At 42.5% G+C, this 24,643-nt stretch overlaps 2 protein-coding genes and 1 long non-coding RNA gene across 8 annotated transcripts; 1 reads left to right on the top strand and 2 right to left on the bottom strand.

Annotated features, from left to right (window-relative positions):
- The first annotated feature begins 591 nt into the window (after window positions 1–591).
- LOC120809087 (troponin T, fast skeletal muscle isoforms) lies at window positions 592–11,783 on the top strand. Of its 5 annotated transcripts, XM_078083079.1 has the most exons (13): window positions 841–899; window positions 2,453–2,493; window positions 2,627–3,758; window positions 5,259–5,276; window positions 6,058–6,076; window positions 6,197–6,242; window positions 6,325–6,441; window positions 6,574–6,651; window positions 8,071–8,184; window positions 8,656–8,768; window positions 9,422–9,512; window positions 9,930–9,970; window positions 11,507–11,783. In XM_078083079.1, exons 7-13 carry the CDS (start codon window positions 6,358–6,360, stop codon window positions 11,538–11,540), a joined length of 555 nt encoding a protein of 184 aa, XP_077939205.1. In that variant the 5' UTR covers window positions 841–899; window positions 2,453–2,493; window positions 2,627–3,758; window positions 5,259–5,276; window positions 6,058–6,076; window positions 6,197–6,242; window positions 6,325–6,357; the 3' UTR covers window positions 11,541–11,783. The 5 variants fall into 5 exon arrangements, with proteins under 5 accessions (XP_077939204.1, XP_040018610.1, XP_077939203.1 ...); XM_078083078.1 differs by lacking the exons at window positions 841–899; window positions 5,259–5,276 and adding an exon at window positions 592–832 and having other exon boundaries at window positions 2,627–2,637; XM_040162676.2 differs by lacking the exon at window positions 5,259–5,276 and having other exon boundaries at window positions 754–899; window positions 2,627–2,637.
- Window positions 11,784–13,911: 2,128 nt separating this feature from the next.
- myod1 (myogenic differentiation 1) lies at window positions 13,912–17,393 on the bottom strand. Its single transcript, XM_040163800.2, has 3 exons — window positions 16,619–17,393; window positions 15,737–15,815; window positions 13,912–15,079 (listed from the first exon to the last, which is right to left on the bottom strand). The coding sequence occupies exons 1-3, from the start codon at window positions 17,210–17,212 to the stop codon at window positions 14,847–14,849; spliced, it is 906 nt and encodes a 301-aa protein (XP_040019734.1). The 5' UTR covers window positions 17,213–17,393; the 3' UTR covers window positions 13,912–14,846.
- Window positions 17,394–18,520: 1,127 nt separating this feature from the next.
- LOC144383624 (uncharacterized) lies at window positions 18,521–24,151 on the bottom strand. 2 transcript variants are annotated; one of them, XR_013451048.1, is made up of 5 exons: window positions 23,977–24,151; window positions 23,305–23,461; window positions 22,775–22,909; window positions 21,370–21,469; window positions 18,521–20,549 (listed from the first exon to the last, which is right to left on the bottom strand). It is a non-coding gene; the product is annotated as an uncharacterized LOC144383624 (long non-coding RNA). The 2 variants fall into 2 exon arrangements; XR_013451049.1 differs by lacking the exon at window positions 22,775–22,909 and having other exon boundaries at window positions 23,977–24,110.
- Window positions 24,152–24,643: the final 492 nt, after the last annotated feature.

Genomic DNA, 24,643 nt, shown 5'->3' with positions numbered 1-24,643 from the left:
AAAGACATTAGCAACAGATCAGACTGATCCTCTATCAGATTCCTGGAAGAATATTCTCTGCCAGAGTTCAATCCAAGTGAATACACATTTCAATGGGGCCTTTTTAATGACAAAAATGATCTGAACATAAACTATAAAAATGAATGAGCAAATAAAGTCACGTATTAAGTTTATATTTGTGCTATTACAGATCACACTGTGTGGCAATTTAAGCATTCAAAAACAAATTAACACCTAATATTCTTCTTTAAAAGTTAAATTTAATCTAATTGGAGTGTATTTCCCTTCAATTTGAGGCTATTAGCAGTAGGGTGTGTAGCCTCTCAGTTGTCATTTTTTGTCATTGGGTGTCTTTGCTCGACTTGAAGACCCTCCTGAAGCGGATGTGTGGATTTCTCAGGTGGAACCAGAGGAGTCGATCAGAGGGGAGTTTGGACGGACACATTCCTCAGGTCCTCCTCTGACTGAACGCTGTGTGAATATGTCCCTGGGAGTCTTTAAGAGGTTCAGGATCGCCACCTGACCCGCTCCCTTGACGACGGCCTCTCACCCTCACTTGTAATTCTGCTTGCCTTAAAATGCAGCTGCCCCAGAATAGCAACCTAGCAGGGCATCTCGGACGCCCCCCCCCCTTCCCCCTTCTCTAAACTTGAGCCTTCCACCTTAGTATTCAACCCTTCCATCTCCTTATTGAGTGGCAATGGCGGGATGGAGGGGGGGCGGCAAAAGCTGCAGGACCCTCGGTCCGGCCTCGCCTCCGGGACACGTCTCTGGCCAATGGGGAGGGCAAGCGGATCGTGTGTCACTATAACAGAAGGACATAATCAGCGCGGTAAGTTTGCAGAACCTTACAGCCAGTCTCGGCCAGCGGGGAGCTCACTTCTTTCAGCTTTTCTGAGGTAAGAGAGTGAGAGCGAGAGTGTTTGTGAGTGTGAGTAGCAGGGAGCTCATATGCAATGCCCCCCCACCCCCTTCCACACTAATGTCACACAAATCTGAGGACAGCAAAGTCCATGTGTGTTGAAAAATCACTGCAACGGCCGATGGAGGCTGCTGCCGGGGGTCACGAGGTGAGACGGGAACGGGGCCCCCCTCCAAAGAGGGAGATGATCCCGCATCCTAGTTTTTACTGTGGTTCTAATCTTGAATCAATCATTGGGGTTTTAGGAAGTTGCGACATCCGCTGTTGTCTTAAGAGGGCTTTTGTTGTTGTTGTTTCCGTGTTGGTCTTGATCGGGGTCCAAGTCCCCCCCCTCCCAGCGGACATTCATACCTGAAGGATTTACAGATGGCTTAAAACCTTTGAGGCAACTTTGTCCTGCGGGGGACCGAGAACGACACTAATGAGTTATGCGGCGGCGAATGGTGTTGTTATTTCTGTCATTTTAAGTCCAGTAGGAGGGGGGGGGGGGGCACGCTGAATATTGTCTGCGATGTCTCGGGCATGGCGTGTTCATTTAATCCACACATAGCTTGAGGATAAACACTTTAACATTGTGAACGGGAGCCGAAAAAAAGACCAGACTTAAGAATACGACATGGGGTTAGGGGGTCAGTGAGGGAGGGGAGACTCAAATTTGCAGTTAACACAATCCAAAGAGCGAATACAAGGAAGCCTTTAGCGTTAGCTTAGCGTCAGCCTCTTTAATTTCTAAGTAGGGAACATGACGAGATGACCGGATAAGGACATGAATGAGGAATCGTGGGTAAGCGGTCCGGGGTAAGGAACCCAATCTTTCTAGACCGAATCTTACCTCCCGCCCCCCTCCACTGAAACCGGATCTGGAAATCCGCGCAGCTGTCAGTTAGAAATAGTTCTGATGTCAGGATGCATTCCTGGAGCGGCCTCACGCTAATTTAACCAAAGGGGCACTTGATCCAACGTGTGATCGGGTTGATCAGTTCGACTCACGGAGGCAATCATCGATCGATCAGTGGGAGGCGGAATTTGCCAGAAGAGGATGTCTAAAGATAAAAAAGTCTTTCAGGACTTGTGAGAGAAGAGGGGAGGACGCCAACCTCCACCCCCCCACTCCCTTCAACATTAAACTCATCCATCAGCAGTTGAAAACAAACCGGTGGCACAAATATAACTTTGGATCCCTTCTCACTTATCATCTGAGAAGCAGATTCAGGACCAAGGCTCCAATTTCAGCCCAAAGTTGAAGCTCTAATTATAAACTGGCCTTTTGAGGGCCAGATTTAAACAATCAGCGAGTCTTTTCTTCCAAATACAACCTCCTCCAAACAAAAACATTTGGTTTAATAAAGATATTTATTTTGTTTCATTTTTCTTTTTTGGTGGGTGTGGGGGGTTGAGATATGCACAGGGCAGCAGGGTGGGGTCGGCCGCAGACATTCAAGACATCTGCAACTTAATCCCGAGCTATAAATACAGCCGGCTCGAGTCCTGTAGGACGACTTTTAATTCTCCCTTCTCTTTCACCTACAGGTTGCAAAGTCCACCGTCATCATGTCTGACACCGAGGAAGTGTAAGTCCACTCGCATTGACTTCCACTAATGTTCACCTCCCACAGAGATGGTTCATGCAGGATTATTTTGTCAAAAATACTGGTGCACATTGTGAGGCGTCTTATCAGAATTTCTTTGCCCTCTCTCTTGCAGTGGTCAGGAGGGTAAGTAGCATCCTTTTCAGCTTTCAGGTACAATCCGGAATTACATGCTAAATTAATTTTGCCTAAGTGAATATCCACCCCAACGCAGAGAAGTATTTGCACTGGACAAGTCGGTATTGTTCACAGGTTTGGCTTGACTCCGTCCGGGTTCAAGTTTTGCAGTAATGCTCTCTTCCCTTTTCCAAGCCAATCTGCTGGGATACATTATCCTGGTGCATGGTGTCAAAAGATCTTAAGTGACAATCAAGCAAAAGATGATAAAAAACTGAAGCTCTGCAGCTCTGCATGATCACCTGCAACGACACCCCCCCACCCTCCCGAGCCGACCGGTCCACAGACCAAAATGACATTTTTAGGTTTAAAAAAGCCACTGTCTGTTGGCCGCCGGTCGTCCCGGGAGGAAAGGCGCCGCTTTGTGCTTAGCATGGATCCCCTATGTACCCACATTTTTGAATCTACACATTTTGTCCAAAAAAATGGGTACAAACCTGGGATCTTTTTCTGATGTTCTTCTGCTCCTTTCTTTTCTCGGACGGACGTGAAGAATACGATGGTAAGACATGAGATCTAATGCAACCAGTACTAATTCGTTAGTGATTTCCTGTAGCCTATTTTCACCGTGAACTATTTTCTGTGGCATGTCGGTTTACACTAACTGAGATAAATGAAGAACGCGGGGTGGAACGTGTCTCTTTTTGTCTTCGACCCACACCGAGTTGTCCTTGAGGAGCCGATCGCATCTCATCCATCAATGATTGACCTTTTCTCTCCTGTAACCGCCTGCTGTGTCACATGCTTTAGCGCCATCCGTGAACCTCCTCATATCAAACGTCTCTCCTCCCACCTTTCTTTTTCCATCAACTCACCCCCCCATTCCGAATCACCTCCTCCTGCCTACCCCTTTTCTCTACTTGCTTCCATTAACCATCGCACCGCCCTTCCTCTCCCTTGGTGACCCGCTGCATGTTGTGTAGCCATACAAGAGGAAGTAGTAGAGGAAGTAGAGGTGGCCCCCGAGGCGGCCCCTGAGCCAGAGCCAGAGCCAGAACCAGAACCAGAACCAGTGGTAGAACCAGAGCCAGAACCAGAACCAGAACCAGAACAAGAGCCTGAGTATGAAGGTATGTGGTACGGAGGGGGGGGGGGTATATTTCCCAGGCAAAAGGTGCGCTCCATAAAGGCGGCAGCCGGCCAGACCGACCCCCCCTAATCCTGACTCCGCCCCCATGCACACCATGCTAGTGCTAAGTGCTCAAAAGGGCAGAAGTTGTGGGAATGCAAATACATGTTATGTCGATATAAACATAATACACACATTCTAAATCATATGATTTAGACTGATATAAAGAGCCAAAGGACTGCCACACTGTATATATTAGCGTATGTAGCTGTAACTTTGGTACCGTTGGCTTTTGTTCAGCTACCTCTTATTTCATTAGCTTTTGTACCATTAGCTCTTGTTCCTTAGGTTTTTGTTTGATTAACTATTGTTCCATTAGTTTTTGTACCATTAGCTTTTAAACCATTAGCTTTGGTCCCGTTAGCTTTTAAACCATTAGCTTTTATTTCATTAGCTTTTGTTCAACTACCTCTTGTTCTTTTAGTTTTATTAGCGTTTAAACTATTAAGTCTCTTAACTTTTGTCCTGTTAGAATTTAGATTTATAGATACTCCGCTAGTGAATAATAATAACCTCTTGTGTAAACTTAAGCCAAGCCAACAAAATTTACTTTATGAGTGAAGCTTAAATAATACTCTCAGGCACTTATTAGTTCTGAAAATATGACACCAAAAAACAGTGGGGGTTAAATATTGGTCTCTTTTATCAGTCTAATCCCACTTTTACTACTGTTACATGTACTCTAAATAATTTTATTTTGGGTACATGGTTGCTTTCGTATTAGTTAATGCATACTATGTCTTGACCGGTTTTGTTTAGATGGTGTCTCGTATCTCAACCATTTCTAACCTGTCATACCATCTTCTATTAGGCTCACATGCTGGTGGAAAGTTGGTGTTGCATTCACATGTTTATGAAACTAAATCTGTGGTTTAATGTCAAACTCAAAGCATGACACCTAGAAGCTGCAATTTGCTGCGGATGATGTGGATCATGTTCAGAACTGTCGCTGCATTCTAGACGTATACCCAGACTTTCCAGCTTTACTTTGACATTTCTGAGATGGCATGTGAATTCAGGCACTTTAAAGGAATCCCACTTGGTACGTCCTGTTTGAAGGTGAAACTGTGACTTCAACAAAAGTTTTAAGAATATATTTATTTGTAAACCCTCAAATATTGGCCTTTTATTGACCTGAAACTCCACAAAACCTTTTTTTGATGACAGGATATTACTTTAAATATTTAAATGAAAACTGGCATGGTTTTGCCTCCACACATATCACAGCAGCTAAATTTCTATACAGCAAATTACAAGTGACTTTCTTTGAAGAGCCTTTACTTGTTGGTGCTGGCCTCCTAATATCGGTTATTATTTGAGGATTTACGGTCGGTACATGTTGTAGTTTCTCTATGTCAAACTGATTTGCTGCCCTCAGAACTCCTGCTGACGCTTCTTGTCTATTCTGCTTTTTTTCGTTTGGGATGCTTTCTGCATGCAGAGGCCTTGGGAGGAGAAGGTATGTTGATTTGGATTAATGTGACGGAATCTATAATCTGTCATTCTGGTTTTGGGGAGGACCACGGTGTCCAGGTCTGACGTCTGTACCTCGGGTAACGCCTACTGATTTTCCATCTGTCTTTGTTGAAATAAATCCAGGAGCGCTGGCCAATTCCGAACGAAAACACAAAAAATTACCATAATTTTAAAAAGCCATTGATGAAGTTTCTAGATTAAAGTTGCTGGTGGAGAAAAAAGGGGAAAAACCATGAGATGCTAACACGTGCTTCCCAGCGCTGCCACTCTTTGCTGCCACTCGTCTTCTGCATGGCATGGAGCCGCCAGAATCTGGGTGTCATGACAAGAACTCAAGGGGAGGAGGGGCGGGGGACTGGGGACTTTGTCTTGCTTGTTAAAATGGATTTGGGGTCAAGCCAAATAAAAACACTACACATATTGTACACATGAATGTCACAATTTATTCAGACCAATGAGGAATCCCATTGGTAATTTTTGTCAGAATTCAACGTTGTGTAGCTTCACTCACAGCGAGATTCTCTGGTGTCCACTAAACATCCTAATGTTCTCTTTGATAAGAGAAGTTTTAAATGGTTGTTTTTTCTATTTTAGTGTTCACTTGTTGTTTTAACCCTAATTTCAACATTGAGGCTCTAACTTCCATTTAAAAAATCAACACCTTGTAGTTCAATCCGCTTAATGCCTGAGAGAAAGTGAAATAATCCGCTTGGTTTCTAACCCCACGACATGTACTTGTCCCCTCTTCATTTCCTCACCTGCAGAGGAGAAGCCAAAGTTCAAGTAAGTTTAATCTAGTGCACTTCAAAAGATTTCTGCAGACATTTGCTCTCGAGACATTTGTCTGATAAGAAAATAAAGCATTAAACACTAAAGCCACCGCACTGAAAACTCTGCTTCTAGGCCCAGCGCCCCCAAGATCCCCGATGGAGAGAAAGTGGACTTTGACGTAAGAGGACCGGAATGTCGCCAGGATTTCAGTCCAAGAGGTTTAGTATTGAGCTGAAGGTTTGTTTCCTTCTCACCATCAGGATATCCAGAAGAAACGTCAGAACAAAGATCTGATGGAGCTGCAGGGTCTCATCGATGCTCACTTTGAGCACAGGAAGAAGGAGGAGGAAGAGCTGATCGCCCTGAAGGACAGGATCGTGAGTTAAACCTAACTGTTGAATCAATTGATTAAACTTTTAGGACATAAAATAATTTTGTCCCTGTAAATGTCATGCCTTATGATGAACATGATCAGTGACATCAGGCTTCATAATCCCATCACGCTGCAGGAGAAGCGTCGCGCTGAGCGTGCCGAGCAGCAGAGAGTCCGCTCTGAGAAGGACAAGGAGCGTCAGGCCAGACGAGAGGTTAGTGGTATTTTGTTTGGTGCCCAGTATAAGTACATATGTATATATATGTACATGCGGGGCGGTTTAGCCAAAAATCCATATCACGGTATTTAGAAAGGTTCTGACGGTATCCCGGTATGTGACGGTTTATTGGTTTTTCAAGTAAACACATTAATTCATCGACCCCGAAAAGGACCTCCGGCTACCCGAACAGACCAACTCGTTCGCAACTGGCTCGCAACTGGCCGGCGTGTTAGCATGTTAGCATGTTAGCTTGTTGTGGCTGCTAGTGTTGCCGCCAGAGACTCGACAGACTTTGTAATAAATCGTTTTCTTATCAAACGTAACTTCCGTTGGATTTTCCAAAACCAAGAACCCTCCAAACAGACACAGCTCCTCTCTTGGACACAAGTTGTGTCGGTGCATCTCTGGTCTCTCGTTGGTCTCTCCTCCTGTATCGCTCTTTTCTGTGTTTTCATGTAGCAACAGTTACTTCTTGTTGTGAGCTGTACCCAGCATGCAGTTCGGCGGGTATTTTTTATAAATGTACAATTATTAGTGTTACAAATTGTTTATGTGTCACAAGCTGTTGTGTCGTGGTGTTTCACGCTGTTAAAGAGTGTTTGTTGTGGGTTATTCTTTGTTAGAAAGTTATTATAAAGTTAGAACCATGACTCAACACACATAAGTAGTTCCATAAGTAGCTCCAACCGCTCAAAGCCTTGTAAAAAAAAATTCTGCTGCCTGTCAAAGAGCCACGTCAGGTGTTATGGTGTAACACTGGTATGAACAGTACGTGACTACCTTTGTTTACTTTGAACTGACATCGAAGAAAGCAAGACGGTAGCTCAAGATGGAGAGAATTATTAGCATTGGATGTAAAACAGAGGTTTTTCAAAATTGATTACTCATTGCAAACATTCATTAAAAACAACATTCATTAATTGCCATTAATTCAGATTAATGAATTTCAAAATGTGTGATTAATTAGTCATTTTTTTAAAATCTATCGACAGCCCTAATATATATATATATATATATATATATATATATATATATATATATATATATATAATATCATAAGTCAAATTGATTTGATCTAATAACTTTTTTGAGGGGCAGGGCTTACATTTTCTTTGGTAAGTAGAAGTGTTTTCAACAAACGATATTCTAGTATATATTTATATATTTGCTGTATACATCTGCACTTATCTGTGAATATATTCAATTTATTTGCATATTTCCATTGAAGCCACATTTGAATGAAAACGCTGCATCTTCTTTTTTATCTTTTTTATCTATTTTACATTTGTGTACATTGGCACGGCCAAGTTGCTCTATGACTTTATTGTGTCCCGTGCTGCGGAGTCAGGGATCAGTACTCTGAGGAATCCGACTCTGGTCTCACTCACCGCCTCCTTTCTTTTCCTTCTCCAGGAGGAGAGGCGGATCAGGGAGGAGAGCGACATCAAGAAGAAGCAAGATGACGACGCAAAGAAGAAGTCGGCTCTGTCCAGCATGGGCTCCAATTACAGCAGCCACCTGCAGAAAGTCAGTACACAGTAATAGTACTAGTACTACTTCTAGTACTAGAAAATCTAGTAACGCATTCATTTATTTATTTTTTTAATCGTGTTATTGCAACTTTTTAATTATAAATATAATCTTTGAATACTCCATTGCAAGAAATAGTCAATAAATAGAAGTATTATCTAACTGGAGCATCAAAACTGAAAGTACTTACTGTGCAGAAAGAGCTCATTTATTATGTGAGATATTACTCTTCAATTTGTCAATGTGGAGCCAATTTGAGATACTTTGAATACTACAAATCCTGCTTCCTATCATGTAATGGTATATCTGAAAAGTATCTGGTAGGGTCAAATGAATGAATGAAGAAAGTATGAGTTAGCATAAAACGTAAATACACAGATCCAAGTATGTTTAGATGTACTTTGGGTACTTTTCCTTGAGATGAAAGTACTGCTTTTAATCTGCACTAACCATCACTCCACCGGACAGGCCGATCAGAAGAGAGGAGGCAAGAAAGAGACTGAGAGAGAGAAGAAGAAGAAGATCCTGGCCGCCAGACGCAAGCAGCTCAACATCGACCACCTGAACGAAGACAAGCTGAAGTACATCCTAGACACCTTTTCACCTGCTCACCTGGACTCACCTTAGTCTCACCTTTTCACCTTAGTCTCACCTGGACTGACCGTAGTCTCACCTGCTGACTTGCACTCACCTTAATCTCACCTCCTGACCTGGACTCACCTTAGTCCCACCTGCTCACCTAGACTCTCCTTAGTCTCACCTGGACTCACCTTAGTCCCACCTGCTCACCTAGACTCTTCTTAGTCTCACCTGGTCACACCTTAGTGTCATCTGGACTCACCTTAGTTTCACCTGGACTCACCTTAGTCCCACCTGCTCACCTAGACTCTTCTTAGTCTCACCTGGACACACCTTAGTGTCATCTGGACTCACCTTAGTTTCACCTGGACTCACCTTAGTGTCACCTGGACTCATCTTAGTCTTACCTGGACTCACCTTAGTCTCACCTAGACTCACCTTAGTGTCACCTGGACTCACCTTAGTCTTACCTGGACTCACCTTAGTCTTACCTGGACTCTTCTTAGTCTCACCTGGACTCACCTTAGTCTTACCTTGACTCACCTTAGTCTCACCTGGAATCTCCTTAGTCTTACCTGGACTCTCCTTAGTCTTACCTGCTCACCATGAGAGAGGACGTCCCTTCATACATGACGCTGTTCTTGTGTCCCTGCAGGGATAAGATCACCGAGCTGCATGAGTGGATGACCCAGCTGGAGTCCGAGAAGTTTGACCACATGGAAAGACTGAAGAGGCAGAAATACGAGGTGAGACATTTATACATATCAATGGGTTATTTCATCATTTTAACAGGGTACTTACTAAAATGTTCAGAACATAACAATGTCAATCAGTAGTATTGAAAGTTGTCAATAACAGAAAGGCAATAATTCGTCATTTTGTAATAGTGTTTATTCAAACTTTATCAATTATGAGCCAATCCAATTCAGTGGTTCAGTGCATTTTACTATATAAGTGAATTGAATAATTGATTTTCCGATCATTGCAATTCACATTTAACATTTGAAGACTTTTTATTTCACGGTTTAGCTTGATGAGGTATGTGTCATCACTTGCGAATAACATATTCCTCCACAGGCACGTTTGATTCGTGCTCTGATCCACACATCCAAACCCTGTCAATCCACACTTTGAACCCCCACTGTGTCTTTGATTCCCTGCAGGTTACGACCCTGCGTAAGAGAGTGGAGGAGCTCAGTAAATTGTGAGTAGAGCCGAGCAGCAGGGGGAGGGGGGTGTTCCCGGCTCGCTGCATGTTGGCATGAAGGTCGCATGAGAACCAGAGCGAACCAGATTCTTTTCTCTCTAAAGGTCAATTTAGTAATTCTCTACTGTTCAGACATAAAGGTCATGACCTCTCCCATTTATGGCAGAAAAGCGTTTATAAAAAGCAACTTTTTAAATGATCTGTAGCTTCAGTCTATAAAACAGTTTAGTTAGTTGACCAACTAACATAGCTGAAAGCTAGCACGGTTCAGCTACACTTAGTTGTGCAAGTAACGTAGAAAACCCTAAATGAACTACATTTTTTACAACTAATTAAATGGTTTCTATGTAATTTTGAAAGTTTATGAACTTAGCTGAACCGCTACGATAGCTTAAGGCTGAAGCTAAAGATCGTTACAACCGTGACTGTGAAGTGAATCCGGGTAAGTCGCCGTCGGACTCGGTTGCGATTCATTGAACGTGCAGGTAAGTGATGAACGTACGGTGGCTTTGAAGTGCAAATCACAACGGCAAATAGGAAAACAACAGCAAATAGGAAAACACAACGACATTAACTTCTTACGGAAAGGGTAGGGTCTATCTAGCAGAAGACGGACTCAGCTCTTTTTCCTTTTCAGCCATTTGTGAAACGCATGTTTTCCTAATAAAGGTTTTATTTTGCGACCTTGGCAGTTTTTTTCCTACTTTGATTATGTTTTAGTATACAAGCGGGTTAAAACATTCAAACTGAAACCATATCTTCCTTCTTTCTCATATTGAAGGCTACATTTAGTTCCGTTAAATGAAAGATCTTTTTTGCATTTATTTACTTTTTAAACTTTAATGTTAGCTACGTTAGCTACCCACAGGTTTTTCGCACAATCATCATGGCGATAAAAACAAAACCTGTATTTTACACTGTGGAGATGGAAAACTGAAGAATTCTTGCTCATCATATCAAGCTAAAGAAATCTATTCAAACTAAAAGGGAGAACATGCTTAGTTTCTGTTATCATATATAGAGAACAGATCCAACTTTTGTGTTACATTATAACATTGCAGAATTAGCTGTAGGATTTATGTTTTTATGATTTACCCTAATTTCCCTTTCAATACCCATTTAATAAGAATTTCAACTTCCTTCTTCTCTCTTTCAATGTCATTCCTGACATTACATTTAGCTGACACTTTTATCCAAAGCAACTTACATTGAATTTTTAATGCATGGTTTTTACATTTTGCTTGGGAAGTAATTAGGGGTTAGGTGTCTCAGGGACACTTTGACATGGGACATAGAGCAGCCGGGGTTTGAACCGCCAATCTTGCGGTTCCAGCACACCCTCAGCTTGACACAAGGCCATGTAGTTTATTTCTCCGACGTCATGCAGGTCCTGCCCAAAATACCAATTTTATCAGACTAAGTAAAAGATTTTGTGCCCTGCAAACTCAGTTTTGAGTTTTAACATCCTCCACTCCCTGTTCCAAAATCCCCAGATGCTCTGATGTGTTTGCTTGTTTTTCTTCCGTATCACAGCAGCAAGAAGGGAGCTGCCCGCCGCAGGAAGTAGACCGTCCCCACAGAGCAACGCTACGACCGAGTCGGACGCGAGCCTGACACACCGGCCGCAGGTCGTGGCTAAGAAGAAGAAGAAGCCAGTAACGCTGAGCTGGACTTCGACCCGCCCCCGAGAAACTGCTACTCGATAGGAAATAAAAACTAAAAAAAAGAAAAAGCTTGTTTCACCATCACGCTTCCTCGCTCCTCAGCTGTTGGTTCTCAGAAGTTTTGTAAATAAAGTGTGACACTTGAAGCCATGTCTGTAGAGCTGCTGTCATTCACAAGTCAATAAAGTTCAGTGTCGTTTTGTTCAACACTGTTTTCTAACTACAGAGTTGAATCAAAGTTGTTTGATAGTTCAGTCGGCAGGAAGTACTAAAAGACTAAAAGAGTCTAAAAGACGCTTTTCGCTTCAGCCGAAACGCTCTCAACGGTAAAAGTAGAGGGAAGATCATCAGATCTTGGAATAAAACCTCAGAGACAAATGAATGAGATTTCATTATCATTATTCTCCATTCCACCGATGGAGGCGACAGGAAATCTGTGTGCTCAGTCTCTGAAGACCGGTAGAGTTCAGAGGGACACGTTAGGTCGCTGTGAGGACTTTAGTTGGGAACTGATTTGAGAAAGTTTTTTAAAAGCGAGAATCACACCTGAAGAGTTTTTTTTATTGTTCAGTTTTGATGTAACCAACAAATGAGAATAAGAGAAAACGTCTCTTTATTTCTACCGCTTTTGTCAGTATAACACATGCTGAACAAAAATGCTGAATATCCGTTTATATCCAGTCTGGTGACCTTGAACCACTGAAGAAGAAGACACAAGGAGAGGAAGGTAGAGAGCTTCAGTCCAGGAGACAACCACTGGTTCATTAAAGTTAAATCAGAGCTTCACGTGTTAAAGCTGCATTATATGTAGTGACCACCAGGGGGCCACTCCTCTGGTCCTATAGACCAGTGGTCCCCAACCTTTTTTACCTCAAGGACGGGTTTCATGTCAGACAATATTTCGCGGACCGGTCGAGAAGGTCCGACGGGGGGGGGGGGGGGGGGGGGGGGGGGGGGGGTAGTAGTCGTTGCGGGCGCGCTCTGTGTTCGCTGGTCGGCGAAAATGGCGTGCGCGATAAAAGGACAAGAAAAACGGCTGGTGTGGGGAATATGTCAGGGTTAGGGAATATGTCAGAGAGACGAGCGCACATTATTAGGAGAAAATCCGGTCAATTTTCAAAATCAAACATTTTTCAGAAAAAATATACATAGAAGCTTTCAGTGGTGCGGCCCGGTACCACGGACCGGTACCGGTCGGCGGCCCGGTGGTTGGGGACCACTGCTATAGACGTCTATGAGAAAAAGTAAGTGTTCGTCACTTTAAAGATAATCTGAATACTTTATACTCTACTACCACTATTACTGTGCATGTAATAGTACATACATTTTCAAAAACGTTTTGTAGTAATCTAATACATATTAAGTCCAAACGAAATAACCACATGGTGTTGAATGCTCCTGTGTGAATTAAATAATTGACAAATTAAAATTATTATCATTTCGTTCTGGACTTCAGTGCAAATAAATATTTGAAATTCGGTATTTCTAAACCTTTGAGGTTTTTCTTCTAAATTTTAGGTAATCTAAAGAAATGCAACAGACAGGAAGAATGATGCAGTTCTTCATGCGGCCACATGGTGGCGCTACAGCTCTTTTAATAAACATCTGTGTTACAGAAAAACATGATAACTCATTCTATTTTAGAGATTATTTAATTGATCACCTTATTCTAAATTAAAACAGTTTTATGATGACGTGTAATAAATAACAAAAAGATTTTGCAGCTGTTTAAAAAAAATATATATATACATATATAATACTTTTTTTTATTGTGCTATTCTAGGTACCCAAAGACGCTTTGCCACCACTATTTATGTAGGGCGGCACGGTGGCGTGGTGGTTAGCATTGTTGCCTCACAGCAAGAAGGTCCTGGGTTCGATTCCGCCCAGTGGTCTTTCTGTGTGGAGTCTGCATGTTCTCCCCGTCCCCGTGTCTGCGTGGGTTCTCTCCGGGTTCTTTGGTTAATTGGGGACTTTAAATTTCCCGTAGTGTGAGTGTGAATGGTTGTGTGTCTGGCGACCCGTCCAGGATGAACCCTGTCTATCGCCCGAAGTTGGCTGGGACCCCGCGACCCTGTGTGCAGGATAAGCGGTTTGACGATGGATGGATGGATATTCATGTAAATAGCATATTATATATTTAGCATAAATAGCATATATTATTTATATTATATAAATAGCATATGTGTGTGTGTCAGTAGCAAAACAAAACTTGTTTCATTCCCCTTCATCCCCTGCATGAAGTATACTTATCATAAAACAAGCAGAGTTGTGTTTTTTTGTATAAATAAGCAGGTTCATTTATTGGCATTAGACAGTCACACTTTTTCAGATGTATAAATATAAAGTTAAACATTTTCACAACAAACAAAAGCACAGACGGAAACATTAAATACATAATTAATACGTTCAGTTGGAACAAATCCCCTCTTATTTACACTTTATGTACAGGAACAGAAAAACAGTCCTCCGCTGCAGCGAATCAAATACATTATCAATACTTAAATATCACAGGATCACTGCAGCTGTTTGATCATTGCAGATGTTGTTGTCCTGTGAACCGCTGGGCCTTTTATGACTTCAGATGGACGAAAGTGGAGGAATGTAAATGGATGTTTTTTGTGGCCTCCGTCCTTCATCAAATAAGATTTTTTTTTTACGGAAAGGAAGAAAAATCCATCTGATGTTTCCTCATAACTTAAAACTAAAAAGAAATACAGCAGGAACTGGATCGAAAAACTACAAATCCTACAAAAGTGGTTTTGACCGTAATATAAAAATTTAATTATTTTGACAGCATGAATTAGAATCTAGGGTCAATCACGTCGAGCTATGGAAGGTCATTCCTGCAGGAAATGGTGTACGGAAACTTTGGAATGACATTTCTAACATTTCGCATTGAAAAACTATATTCCTCCTTTCTAAGAGAATAACTTTAATTACTTTAAAACTTCAATTAATCTATAAAATGTCAAACTCCATCGACGGATGGAGACTCTGGGATTAGTATACATTCTTTTATTATTATTATTTCCCCGTCAGGAATGAGCTTCCATACTTTCAGTTTCAGGAGAAAAAAAAATGTGTGAATGGATTGTTGGATTGATGTTACGTGAAGACGTGAAGACCCGTTCAAACGAAATGAGAGTCAGTGAAAAGTGTTGTTTCACCTTGTGTGAGTGTTGTGCGGAGCGGGGGGGCCCAGGTGTCTATAGGACTTGATAGATCAGGTTGGGGTCCTGACTGGTGGTGGGGGAGGGCACACAGACGGGGGCCGCTGCCTCGGCGGCGGGGGGGTCCAGCGGCGAGGCCCCGGGGCCAGAGGTGGAGGAGGCGGAGGAGGCCGGCTGCAGGCTGCTGCTGTCTGTGGAGATCCGCTCCACGATGCTGGAGAGGCAGTCCAGGCTGGAGACCACGGAGCTCCTGTGACTCTTCAGACCGCCTAAACCACGAGAGCACACATTTATATTCACATTAATATTCACGTTAATATTCACATTTATAATCACATTTATATTCACATTTATATTCATATTAATATTCACGTTAATATTCACATTAATATTCACATTTATAATTCAATTCATTTCAGCATCATTGTTTTCGTTCAGTGTTTTGTTTAGCAAAAATATCCTGATTGTAAATAAAGAAATCTGTCTCCCTTTTCCCCTTGTAACTGCGTTTTTTTCCATTATTTGATCTGTTTTGATTTTTTTCTTTTACTGTAAATAATAACAACAAACTTTGTTATTATCTGAATTAATCTAACGAGCAATTGTAGTAAAATGTTCCAGTTTTTATTTTAAATTAAATCCCACTACATTATTTAACATTAATTAAATGCCGATTAAACAAATGAGGTTGTTACCATCATATTTTATTTTCTAACAGAATAAATACAAACATAGATTTCTTACACTAGGATTGGGGGAGTAAACAGAAGCTGCTCGTTTCCATTTTATTGAGACATTTTATTTTGTTGTTTTATTTGCCTCATCAGGCTTGTGTTTTTATGACCTATTATTTTTCCCTGGTAGCCCAATTTAGCTATTAGGTGGTAAAGTTATCCTCAATATTTGATGATTTATTGTTATATTACCGTTTGGAGTCTTGGAGAAATAAGAGCTGTCATAACTCCCTCTTCTGTTTGATTGACAGGTTGGCCCGTTGAAATCCGTCTGCAGAAAAATGAAAGGAATTCATTAAGAAATAAAACATTTCTGCAAAGCAATGAAATATTAAAGCTTAATCTGTATCTCTCCGACTAAAGAGAAAAGTTTAAATGTCGAAGCTGTTTAAAAAAGGAAAGTAAACATCTGAAAATAATTTACAAAAAGACCGATTATTCATTTATAATAAAGTCAAAGAATTCTACTGACACGTTATTTCCGTTATGGTGGTCTTTTATATGAAATGATTATTTTCTTGAGAATTATAATTAATACAATACAAAAAGTAAATACATTCATATCAAAATATTTAAAAATGTAGCTAAAAAATGAGAACATCCAAAAACTTCAACATGTAATTCAGCCTATTATCCATTTAAGGTAGAATTATTGAGATCTAACGAAATCAATATTTAATCCCTCCAAAAAAGACCAAACAATTTTTTTTTCATTCTGAACATAAATTACAGATATTTCTTAGTTTGGATTGAAAGCGGTTTTATTTCTGAAGAAAGCTGCAAATACACGAAATACTGACCACCAAAATAAAAGGAGAAAATGATCAGATTTCTGATTAGAATAAGAAATATATATTTGTCTTTAAATGGACAACTGAAGTTAAAATCGTAATGTGATCAATGCAATTGTGAGAATGAATCCAACGGGATGATTATGAGAAATAAAAGCTGAAAGTAAACACTGAATTTAAGAGAACCAGAAACGCGCTTCGTATCCGTGCGTAAAGACGCATTGTTACGCCTCAACGCACGGTTCGCTTGGGTTCAGTGTTTACTTTCGACCCCCGGACTCACCATGCCGTCGGAGCAGTTGGACCGCGGGCTGGACGCATCGGAGTCCCCGCTGTAGTGCTCCAGCAGTGCCGGGTAGAAGCCGTCGTCCTGGCCTCCGCGCAGCAGCGCCTGCAGAGACTCGATGTAGCTGATGGCGTTGCGCAGGATCTCCACTTTGGGTAGCCGCTGGTTGGGGTTGGCCGACGTGCAGCGCTTCAGGGTCTCGAAGGCGTCGTTCACCTTGCTGAGCCGCCGGCGCTCCCGCAGCGTGGCGGCCTTGCGCCGGTCCGCGTTGGTGGTCTTCCGCTTGCAGGCCTTGCAGGCCCACAACAGGCAGCGACCCGCCTGGTGGTGCCCGCTGGGCGCGCGGACGTGCTCGTCGTCCTCCGCCTCGGCGCGGTGATGGAGGTGCAGGAGTGTGGGAGAGGAGGAGGAGGAAGCGGAGGAGGGGGAGGCAGAGCGAGAGGAGGAGGAGTCGTCCGGCTTCAGCAGGCCCGTGTGCACCAGCCGCGGGTCCAGGTCCTCGAAGAAGCGCATGTCGCTGGTGTCGAAGCACGGGTCGTCGTAGAAGTCGTCCGCGGCGGGGATGGGGAAAGAGATATCCGACAGCTCCATGGTTCGAGTCCCAGAACACGCCACCGAAGGAGAAGAAGAAAAGTCCAGCGGCAGTAGAAGAAGAAGAAGAAGAAGAAGAAAAGGAGGAGAGGATGAGAGGAGGAGGAGGAGAGGAGCTGTCACTGATTTGGGTTTCTAGGAATTTGGAGTTCTGTCACTCTGTTCTGTCCTCCCAGCTGTTGACCAGGAGCTTCTTATACCTGGGACGGCGGAGGGGGGCGGAGTCAGCACCGTGAGGGCCTCCGTGCTCTGACCAATCGGCTGGCAGCAGGAGGGGTTTACAACTTCACGGTAATTAGTGTACAATTACCCCTAACAGAGCAGTAACAGCGGGGTAATATACTGCTGCGTCTCAGTTTATTGATGAAGAAACGTGTCATTCAAATAAAAGTACTATAACATGGATCCAAAGGGCCAGCTTGGGAAATCAAGAATCCAACAGAATCTGAGCCACTGAACTGAACAGGAAATAAATGAAAGGACGTAAACCTGTTTTAATTTGTTTATTTAAGTATAAAGAAAAAAAAAATACACTTAAAGTCTTTTCCCTCGACTTTCCTCTCAGCAGCTGGAATATTCTAAAGCTCATGATGAAGAGTAGAATAGTCATTCAAAGTTGTTCCTCTTTATAAATAGATAAAATTAAGATCGAAGCTTCCTATCATCACATCCAACAGCAGCTGACCTTTGACCTCGTTACTGAGCCTGTTTGACTTAAAAACTGAAAAAAGATCCGTTGTTTTTTATTTATGAGGTAAACTAATTAATAGAAGCCACGGCGAGAGCAGAAGTGACTTTGTGCAAGACTCATATTTAATGTCTTCACTGGGCCAAACTCTATTAAATACAGAGCGAACATGTGGAATGAAAGTGTGAACTAAGTTTTAATACGTTAGACCCGCTGCCTTCCTCCTCCTCACCATCATCTTCATCATTTTCATCATCGCCACTTAACCGACTCCATCCATATTTGCTTACATTAGTTGAGAGGCGTGCAGTACTCGGATGCTGCTGCTGGAGGGCGCTGCATAGCTCCACTGTCACATTTGAGGAGGAACTATTCCAAGCCTCTGCTCAAAGGATTATCACCAGAAAGAAGACTGATGATCGTTTTAATGCAGAACCCCCCCCCCCCCCCCCCCCCACACACACACTCCCTAAATACACGCTGTCTTAAGCTGCTTATTAAGTTTGCGCTAAGATATACATGCGCATTTCCCTTTAATTAATCATATATATACAAATACATGTGTATATATATATATATGGGATAATATGTGTTTTAAGGTACTTTCATTACAAAAAAATGCCAGAAATGATTTTACTTTATTGTGCAGAATAAAGAGAATCAATCAAACTATTTCATATTTCACAGTCAGATAACAGCCGCTAAACATCGTCATCGTCATAATATGTGCCAAAAATCATGCTGGATGGATGGTAAAAATATAAAGTTATATGTTGGAATACACAAGTTCAGAAACATGTATAAATACTACTGATTACCAACATTACATTACATGTCACCAACGATGTAGTCAATTAACTACTTTTAGTTTTATATGATGCTGTTTATCAAACAAACTTTTGGTCTGAAAAATGTGTAGATAAAATGATTAATATTGACCTAAAATACATCATTTTAAACACAAGTGCTTTTACATCAATTGACACGCACTTTGCAAACATCAACGTATCCTTCCCATAGATGTCTATGTAGTTAAACATGTGTTTTGGATTCAGACAGGACTCCGAACATCAACTATTAGGTACCTGCCAATTAGCATGTAGCCCCGCCCTAAAGCATCTCCTGGTTCATGGTCTGTTTGACTACATGGACCATAATTTACTAAATCAAGCTGTATTGAAGAAGACTTGAAACTAGAGATTGAGACCACAATCTTTACGGCGGGAGTAGTCATTTTCTCATAGATGTCTATGGGACCAGAGGAGTTGCCCCCTGCTGGTCACAACAGAGAATGCAGCTTCAACACAAGAAACTCCTTCTGGTCCAAGGAGCTAAAGACCTTTTGAATTGACCAACCCCAGTGATCTTTGGAGAGTCAAACTTTCCTCTGACGGAGACAAACGGAGCGAGCGAGGAGGTCCCCGTCCTAGCCGCTTTAAGAGACGGATAATGAGGTGTCCCAAACTGCTGCTGACTGGACTTGAGGGTGGGGGGGGGAGGCCCTCGGCCTCTAAAACGCTTTTACACAAGTCATAAACACGGAGGCCGCGCCATCGCCGGCCAATGCCGGCCAATGCCGCTCGGCCATCTGGAAACGCCATCAGCGCCGCCGCCCCTCTGCCGTGGCATTAATCTCGCCAATTTTCCGGAACTCACAGGGGGGAAATGTACACCCCGACCGGCTGTAGGCCAGAGTCGGGGTTTCAGGTCTCCCTCCCTCCTCGTGAGGCCCCACCCCCGCCCCCCCCCCCGAATGAAGATGAGATCTCTGCCATTTGAAAGAAAAACAAGATGGAGACACCTGCTCGGGCGGGTTGGGTGGATCCCGCTGACGGGACGCTCGGCGGTAAAACGAGACGGAGACGAAGTTCAGATCGTAAATTTAGTTTTAAATGAACTCTTTCAGGCCTCACAACCTCTTGACCTCTGAGAGCAGCTTGGTACACTGAATGTGTGTGTATATAAATATGCATGTATATCTACTTATATAAATACAGGTTTATACATACATATATAAATACATATACATCACGAGTTGTGGAAACTGAACTCAAACTGCAATTCCCTCTAATCTTAATACCGCTTTTGGGGGTATATGTATGTTGGGTCTTTATCTGGTCTCTATCAGGCCTTTATCTGGCCTCTATCTGGTCTCTAACAGGTCTCTCTCAGGCCTCTATCTGGTCTCTATTGGGTCTCTATCTTTTCTCTATCAGGCCTTTATCTGGTGTCTATAAGGTCTCTATTCGGCCTCTATCTGGTCTCTATCAGGTCTTGGCCATCCCTCTATCTGGTCTCTATATGGTCTCTATCAGGCCTCTAGCTGGTCTCTATCTGGTCTTTATCTGGCCTATATTGGGCCTCTATCTGCTCTCTATGGGGCCCATATCTGGTCTCTATCTGGTCTCTTACTGCATCGTGTAGAAGCTGACCTCCCTCCTGCAGAGAACCTGGGATCTGTTACACTGAGGTCCAGCCCAGGTGATTACCGAGCAGCATGCGGAGGTCCGATTGGGTCTGGGCGGGGTTCGTGTCGAGGGTGTGGGGTCCTGTTGACCCTTGGGGTGCTCGGGGACTGGGAGCAGGCCTTTCTTTCCTTCTGGACCAGCTGACCCCCCTGGAAGCAGCCAGCCCCTCCCGTCACTCATCCTGCAACAGGAGAGGACTCTGAACCAGGTGGGCATGGTCCAGGTCTCAGCTAAACTTAATTGACGATCAAGTCAATTCAATTCAAGCCTGTTAGCTAAACAAAAGGGAGAAGCTAGCTTGGGTCTTTCAGAAACAAAATACATCATCCAGGGCCTCTAAATCTCATTTTAATGAAGTAAGTGTTGATGAACTCACTTATAGAATATAATTATATACTGTCACAAATTATTTTACGGCACAAGTATCTGAAAAAGTAACAACTTACTTACTTTGTAACATGTAAACAAGAATAAATATACAAAATGTAAATGTAAAGAACTGAATGAAATTAAATGAAATAAAATGAGTCCCGTAAAATGACGAAAATATTCCATAAATAGACTACAATTGTAACATTTAATTCTAATATATATAGGATATTTTGTATAATTTTGTCTTTTTACAAAACTGGAAAAATCTGTAAAATAAAGAAGTACAATCCTCTAAAATTACAGATTTTATTTTACAGTGTGTGTTATATTTCATTTTCCATTTGTAATTTGTAGCGTTGAGTTATTTTAACTAAACACAGCAAAGAGACAAATACAGACCAACACAAGATAATAACGAGACAGGACACACACTCACCCACACACAGGCACACACACACGCACACAAAGCACTTAATAAACCTAAAACCTGCAGATTGACAGCGGAGGTGTCGGACTTCACACCTGCTGCCTGCTGTAAAGCACCAACACTACAACGACTGCATTGTCCTGCACTGGAGGCAGATTACTTTACACACAGACACAGACACACACACACTGAGCTGGATTACCCCGCTGCAGCAGATTTACCGCTCTGCAGACAGTTGTGTGGTTTGTTGTGTTTGTGAGTTTGGATTGGATGAAGAGTCCCAGTCAAGGAAGAACATCGACCTTGGTGTACAGAAATAAAAATATTAGGAACATTTCTGGACAGCTATCGTCAAGAAACATGAAACAGAACAAATCCACAACAGAAATGTAAACTGTGTCTGTGATGATTGGTTGACTTCATTTGGTCCACTAGAATCAGGTTTTCACCTAAAAAAATATGTATCTGTTTTTAAATACTGTAGAAACATGAAATTGAACTACAATTACAATTCAAAAGTTGAAAAATATACATTACACAATATAAATGTTTCTAAATGGTAATGTGCAATTTAAAAAAACTTCATGCAGCACTTTAATGCTTCCGATGTGTATATATAATATTTCCTTTCCTGTTATTGTGGATTCTTGTTTTCGCTATTGTTATTATTGCTTATTGCTATTGCTTATTATTGCTTTATAATAATGGTTTCAGTCTTTTTTTTAATTGAACTTTACCCTTTGTTTCTGAGGGACTTGATAAGATTACAAATCTACCATCAAAAATCTTGTAGTTGGGTCGTTTTTACGTCACAATCAAAACTCACAGGCTCCAGCAGGAGAAGTCTATGAGTCTCACAGTGAGCATGTGGAGGATGTTTGATTCAGGCAGAAATGCAGTGGGCAGTGAGTGTCAGGGTTCAATTCAGGTTCTGGGCGGTCCGTTTAATGCATGCACTTTCCCAGCTCGCTTTCCACACATCTTGTTGACACCTCTGTGTCCCCATATCGGCCCGGCATTGACACCGTGTGAGCCTGACATTGGTACTGATGTGGCAACACCTTGGCCCAGTGTTTCCTCTGCGCCCCCAGCATCGGCCCTGTATTGGCTCTCAATTGACCCTCCACTGGCCCTCTATTGGCCCGGTATTGGCCTTCTACTGGCCTGGTATTGGCCTGGTATGCGACAGTGCCCCGTTTCACAGCCGGTACCTGACACCGGGATCTCCCTCGTTACGGGGAACCACCAACCCGTCAGCCTCGGCTCCCCTGGTGAACCTCAGCGGGCCGTTTGGAGGATGTTGTTGCCCCCCCGGGACGGGAGGAAAGTAAATCGCCCACCCTCACGCACCCTTTTCGTGCCAGGCGCTGCGATTACCCAGAAAGCTTCTGAAATCCCCCCCCTCGCTCATTAAAGAGACAGATATAGCAACGTGAGGGAAGAAAGGTAACGATGATGAATGATGACGCTTGAGGGGGAGGGGCAACCGTGGCTATTTCCAGCGATAGCAGGATGTTCTTCTTCTTTATTGTTAGATATGAACAACAACAGACTAGAACATCATTCCACAATGACACAACACTTTGAAAGGATCTATTCCTCCATACCTCAACCTTGAACTGGTGTGAAACCAGTTAGACTCCTCAGAGGTTACACCTGAACGCCGTCTGATGCTGCTGAGCTGGTGAGGCGTTCAGGGTCCTTTTTGGTTTGTTCCGTTCTAAAGGCCAGCGGGTTTTGGGCTTTGAATATAATACATATTATAAATGTTTTAAGAGAAAGACAAGTTGTCCATAAAGCATATTTAAAAAAGAGCTGATAAAGTTAGGTTTAATGTTTTAACGTAATAAAGTACATTAAAATGCAGGAAAAGCCTTCAGTAAACAGTCACAGTTTATAAAAAATGTTTGAATCTTTACAAAGTAATAAACATCATACATGTTCCAATACATGTTTATATTTTAGTAGTTTGTGTGTGTGTTGAACACACAGGGAGCAGTAAACACACTCTGCTGGTTGTGTGTTAAACATCAGTAAATGTTGTGATGAGCAGATCACAGACGCAGACTCACATTACACCGTGTGTGCGTGTGTGTGTCTGTACGTGTGTAAGTGGCCTCTCTGTGTGGTCCTTCACCTTTAACCTGAAGGCCTGAGGATTCTCCACAGTCTGAGTCAACACGGTGCTGCTGCTTTCACACTTCATCATCTTCATTTCCCCGTCTTCTCCCTCATATTCATCATCTTCATCTTCACCATCTTCATCTTCATCCTCTCAGCTCACGGTCAAGGTTCTGAAAATTCATCAGAGCAGGAATAAGTACTCAGATCTTATCCTACAGTAGAAGAAGGATGGCACAATCAATCAGAGGATACATATATATATATATTTATGTATTATAACAACAGAATACCAACAATATTCAGAATAGAACAACATTCTATAATACAATACTTAAGTACCATTTTGAAGTCAGAACTTTACATGCAGCACAGTAATTTGTGGTATAAGTATTGAGTATTTCTTCCCAATCTGATAGTTACCTTCACATTAACGCGTTCATGACCTTTGACCTTTGAACACATCGTCCTCATCTATCTGAGAATTATATTTTTATGTTTTCTTTATATATTCATGCCTTGAGGCCAATCTGTGATCCCAGAAAGTTCTATAAAGAATAAACTTGTTTATGATTGGGGGAATAACTCGTATAAGAAAGGACCCTGGTTGCCCCCCCCCCCCCCCCCCCCGACCCCCCCAGCAGCACTACAGCAGACCTCAGCTGAGATCACAGGAGCTCATGTTTACCTTCACCGGCGGCCGTTTGATTCCTTGCGTCCTCCCCGGGACGTCCTGCTGGGACCCTGGCAGCTGAGCGCGAGAAGGACGCTGGGGGGGGGGGTTGGGGGCATGGGCTCCTAACGACGCGCCCCCCCCCCCCCCCTCTCCGAGGCGTCCCGTCCTTTGGTGGTCCGCTAGCTCTGCTAGCTTTGCTAGCTTTGCTACATTCTTCTCCTGGTCAAATGGTGGAGGGGCAACACCAAGGCCTTCCTGGGGAGGGTTAGAACCTCTCCAGAGACCCGCCTCCTCTGATTAAGTTCTTCACTCTTATTGGCTAACTGTTCTGACCTCACTAACAAGGTCAAATGCTTCAAGCGTGGGATTATTTTGACCAATAAATCTTAGCGGTGTTTCTTTGTGACGTATTGAGATAAATATCACACAAAATCTAATAAATAAAATACAACGTTTATGGTACAGATATGACTGCTATTGTTCATAGTACAAATGCAATGATTATCGTAGAAATGCGATGTTTATTGTAGAAATACGATGTTTGTATTTTAATTATCACTGGTAGAGCTTAACTTCTGTCAAACTGGTAACCATAGCAACCATCCTGATCAGTCAATCAGGCAATGGCTTGTAATAAATAAAAGGTTATATATTTTTTAAATTATATTAAAAATACATT

Source organism: Gasterosteus aculeatus, chromosome X (genome assembly GCF_964276395.1).
Source record: "Gasterosteus aculeatus chromosome X, fGasAcu3.hap1.1, whole genome shotgun sequence".
In the NCBI taxonomy this organism is placed as follows: domain Eukaryota; kingdom Metazoa; phylum Chordata; class Actinopteri; order Perciformes; family Gasterosteidae; genus Gasterosteus; species Gasterosteus aculeatus.
Note: the sequence above shows the minus strand (reverse complement) of the source record. Positions and strands in the feature narration are given on the sequence as shown.

Excerpts from the sequence above, each read along its gene's own strand:
- LOC120809087 (XM_078083077.1), top strand. The coding sequence starts at position 3,142 with ATGTTCTTCTGCTCCTTTCTTTTCTCGGACGGACGTGAAGAATACGAT. Across the intron at positions 9,513-9,929 it reads TGAAGAGGCAGAAATACGAG|GTTACGACCCTGCGTAAGAG; the intron begins GTGAGACATTTA and ends GATTCCCTGCAG. Across the intron at positions 9,971-11,506 it reads GTGGAGGAGCTCAGTAAATT|CAGCAAGAAGGGAGCTGCCC; the intron begins GTGAGTAGAGCC and ends TCCGTATCACAG.
- myod1 (XM_040163800.2), bottom strand. The coding sequence starts at position 17,212 with ATGGAGCTGTCGGATATCTCTTTCCCCATCCCCGCCGCGGACGACTTC. Across the intron at positions 15,816-16,618 it reads CCAACTGCTCCGACGGCATG|ACGGATTTCAACGGGCCAAC; the intron begins GTGAGTCCGGGG and ends ATTTTTCTGCAG. Across the intron at positions 15,080-15,736 it reads TTTCTCCAAGACTCCAAACG|GCGGTCTGAAGAGTCACAGG; the intron begins GTAATATAACAA and ends CTCGTGGTTTAG.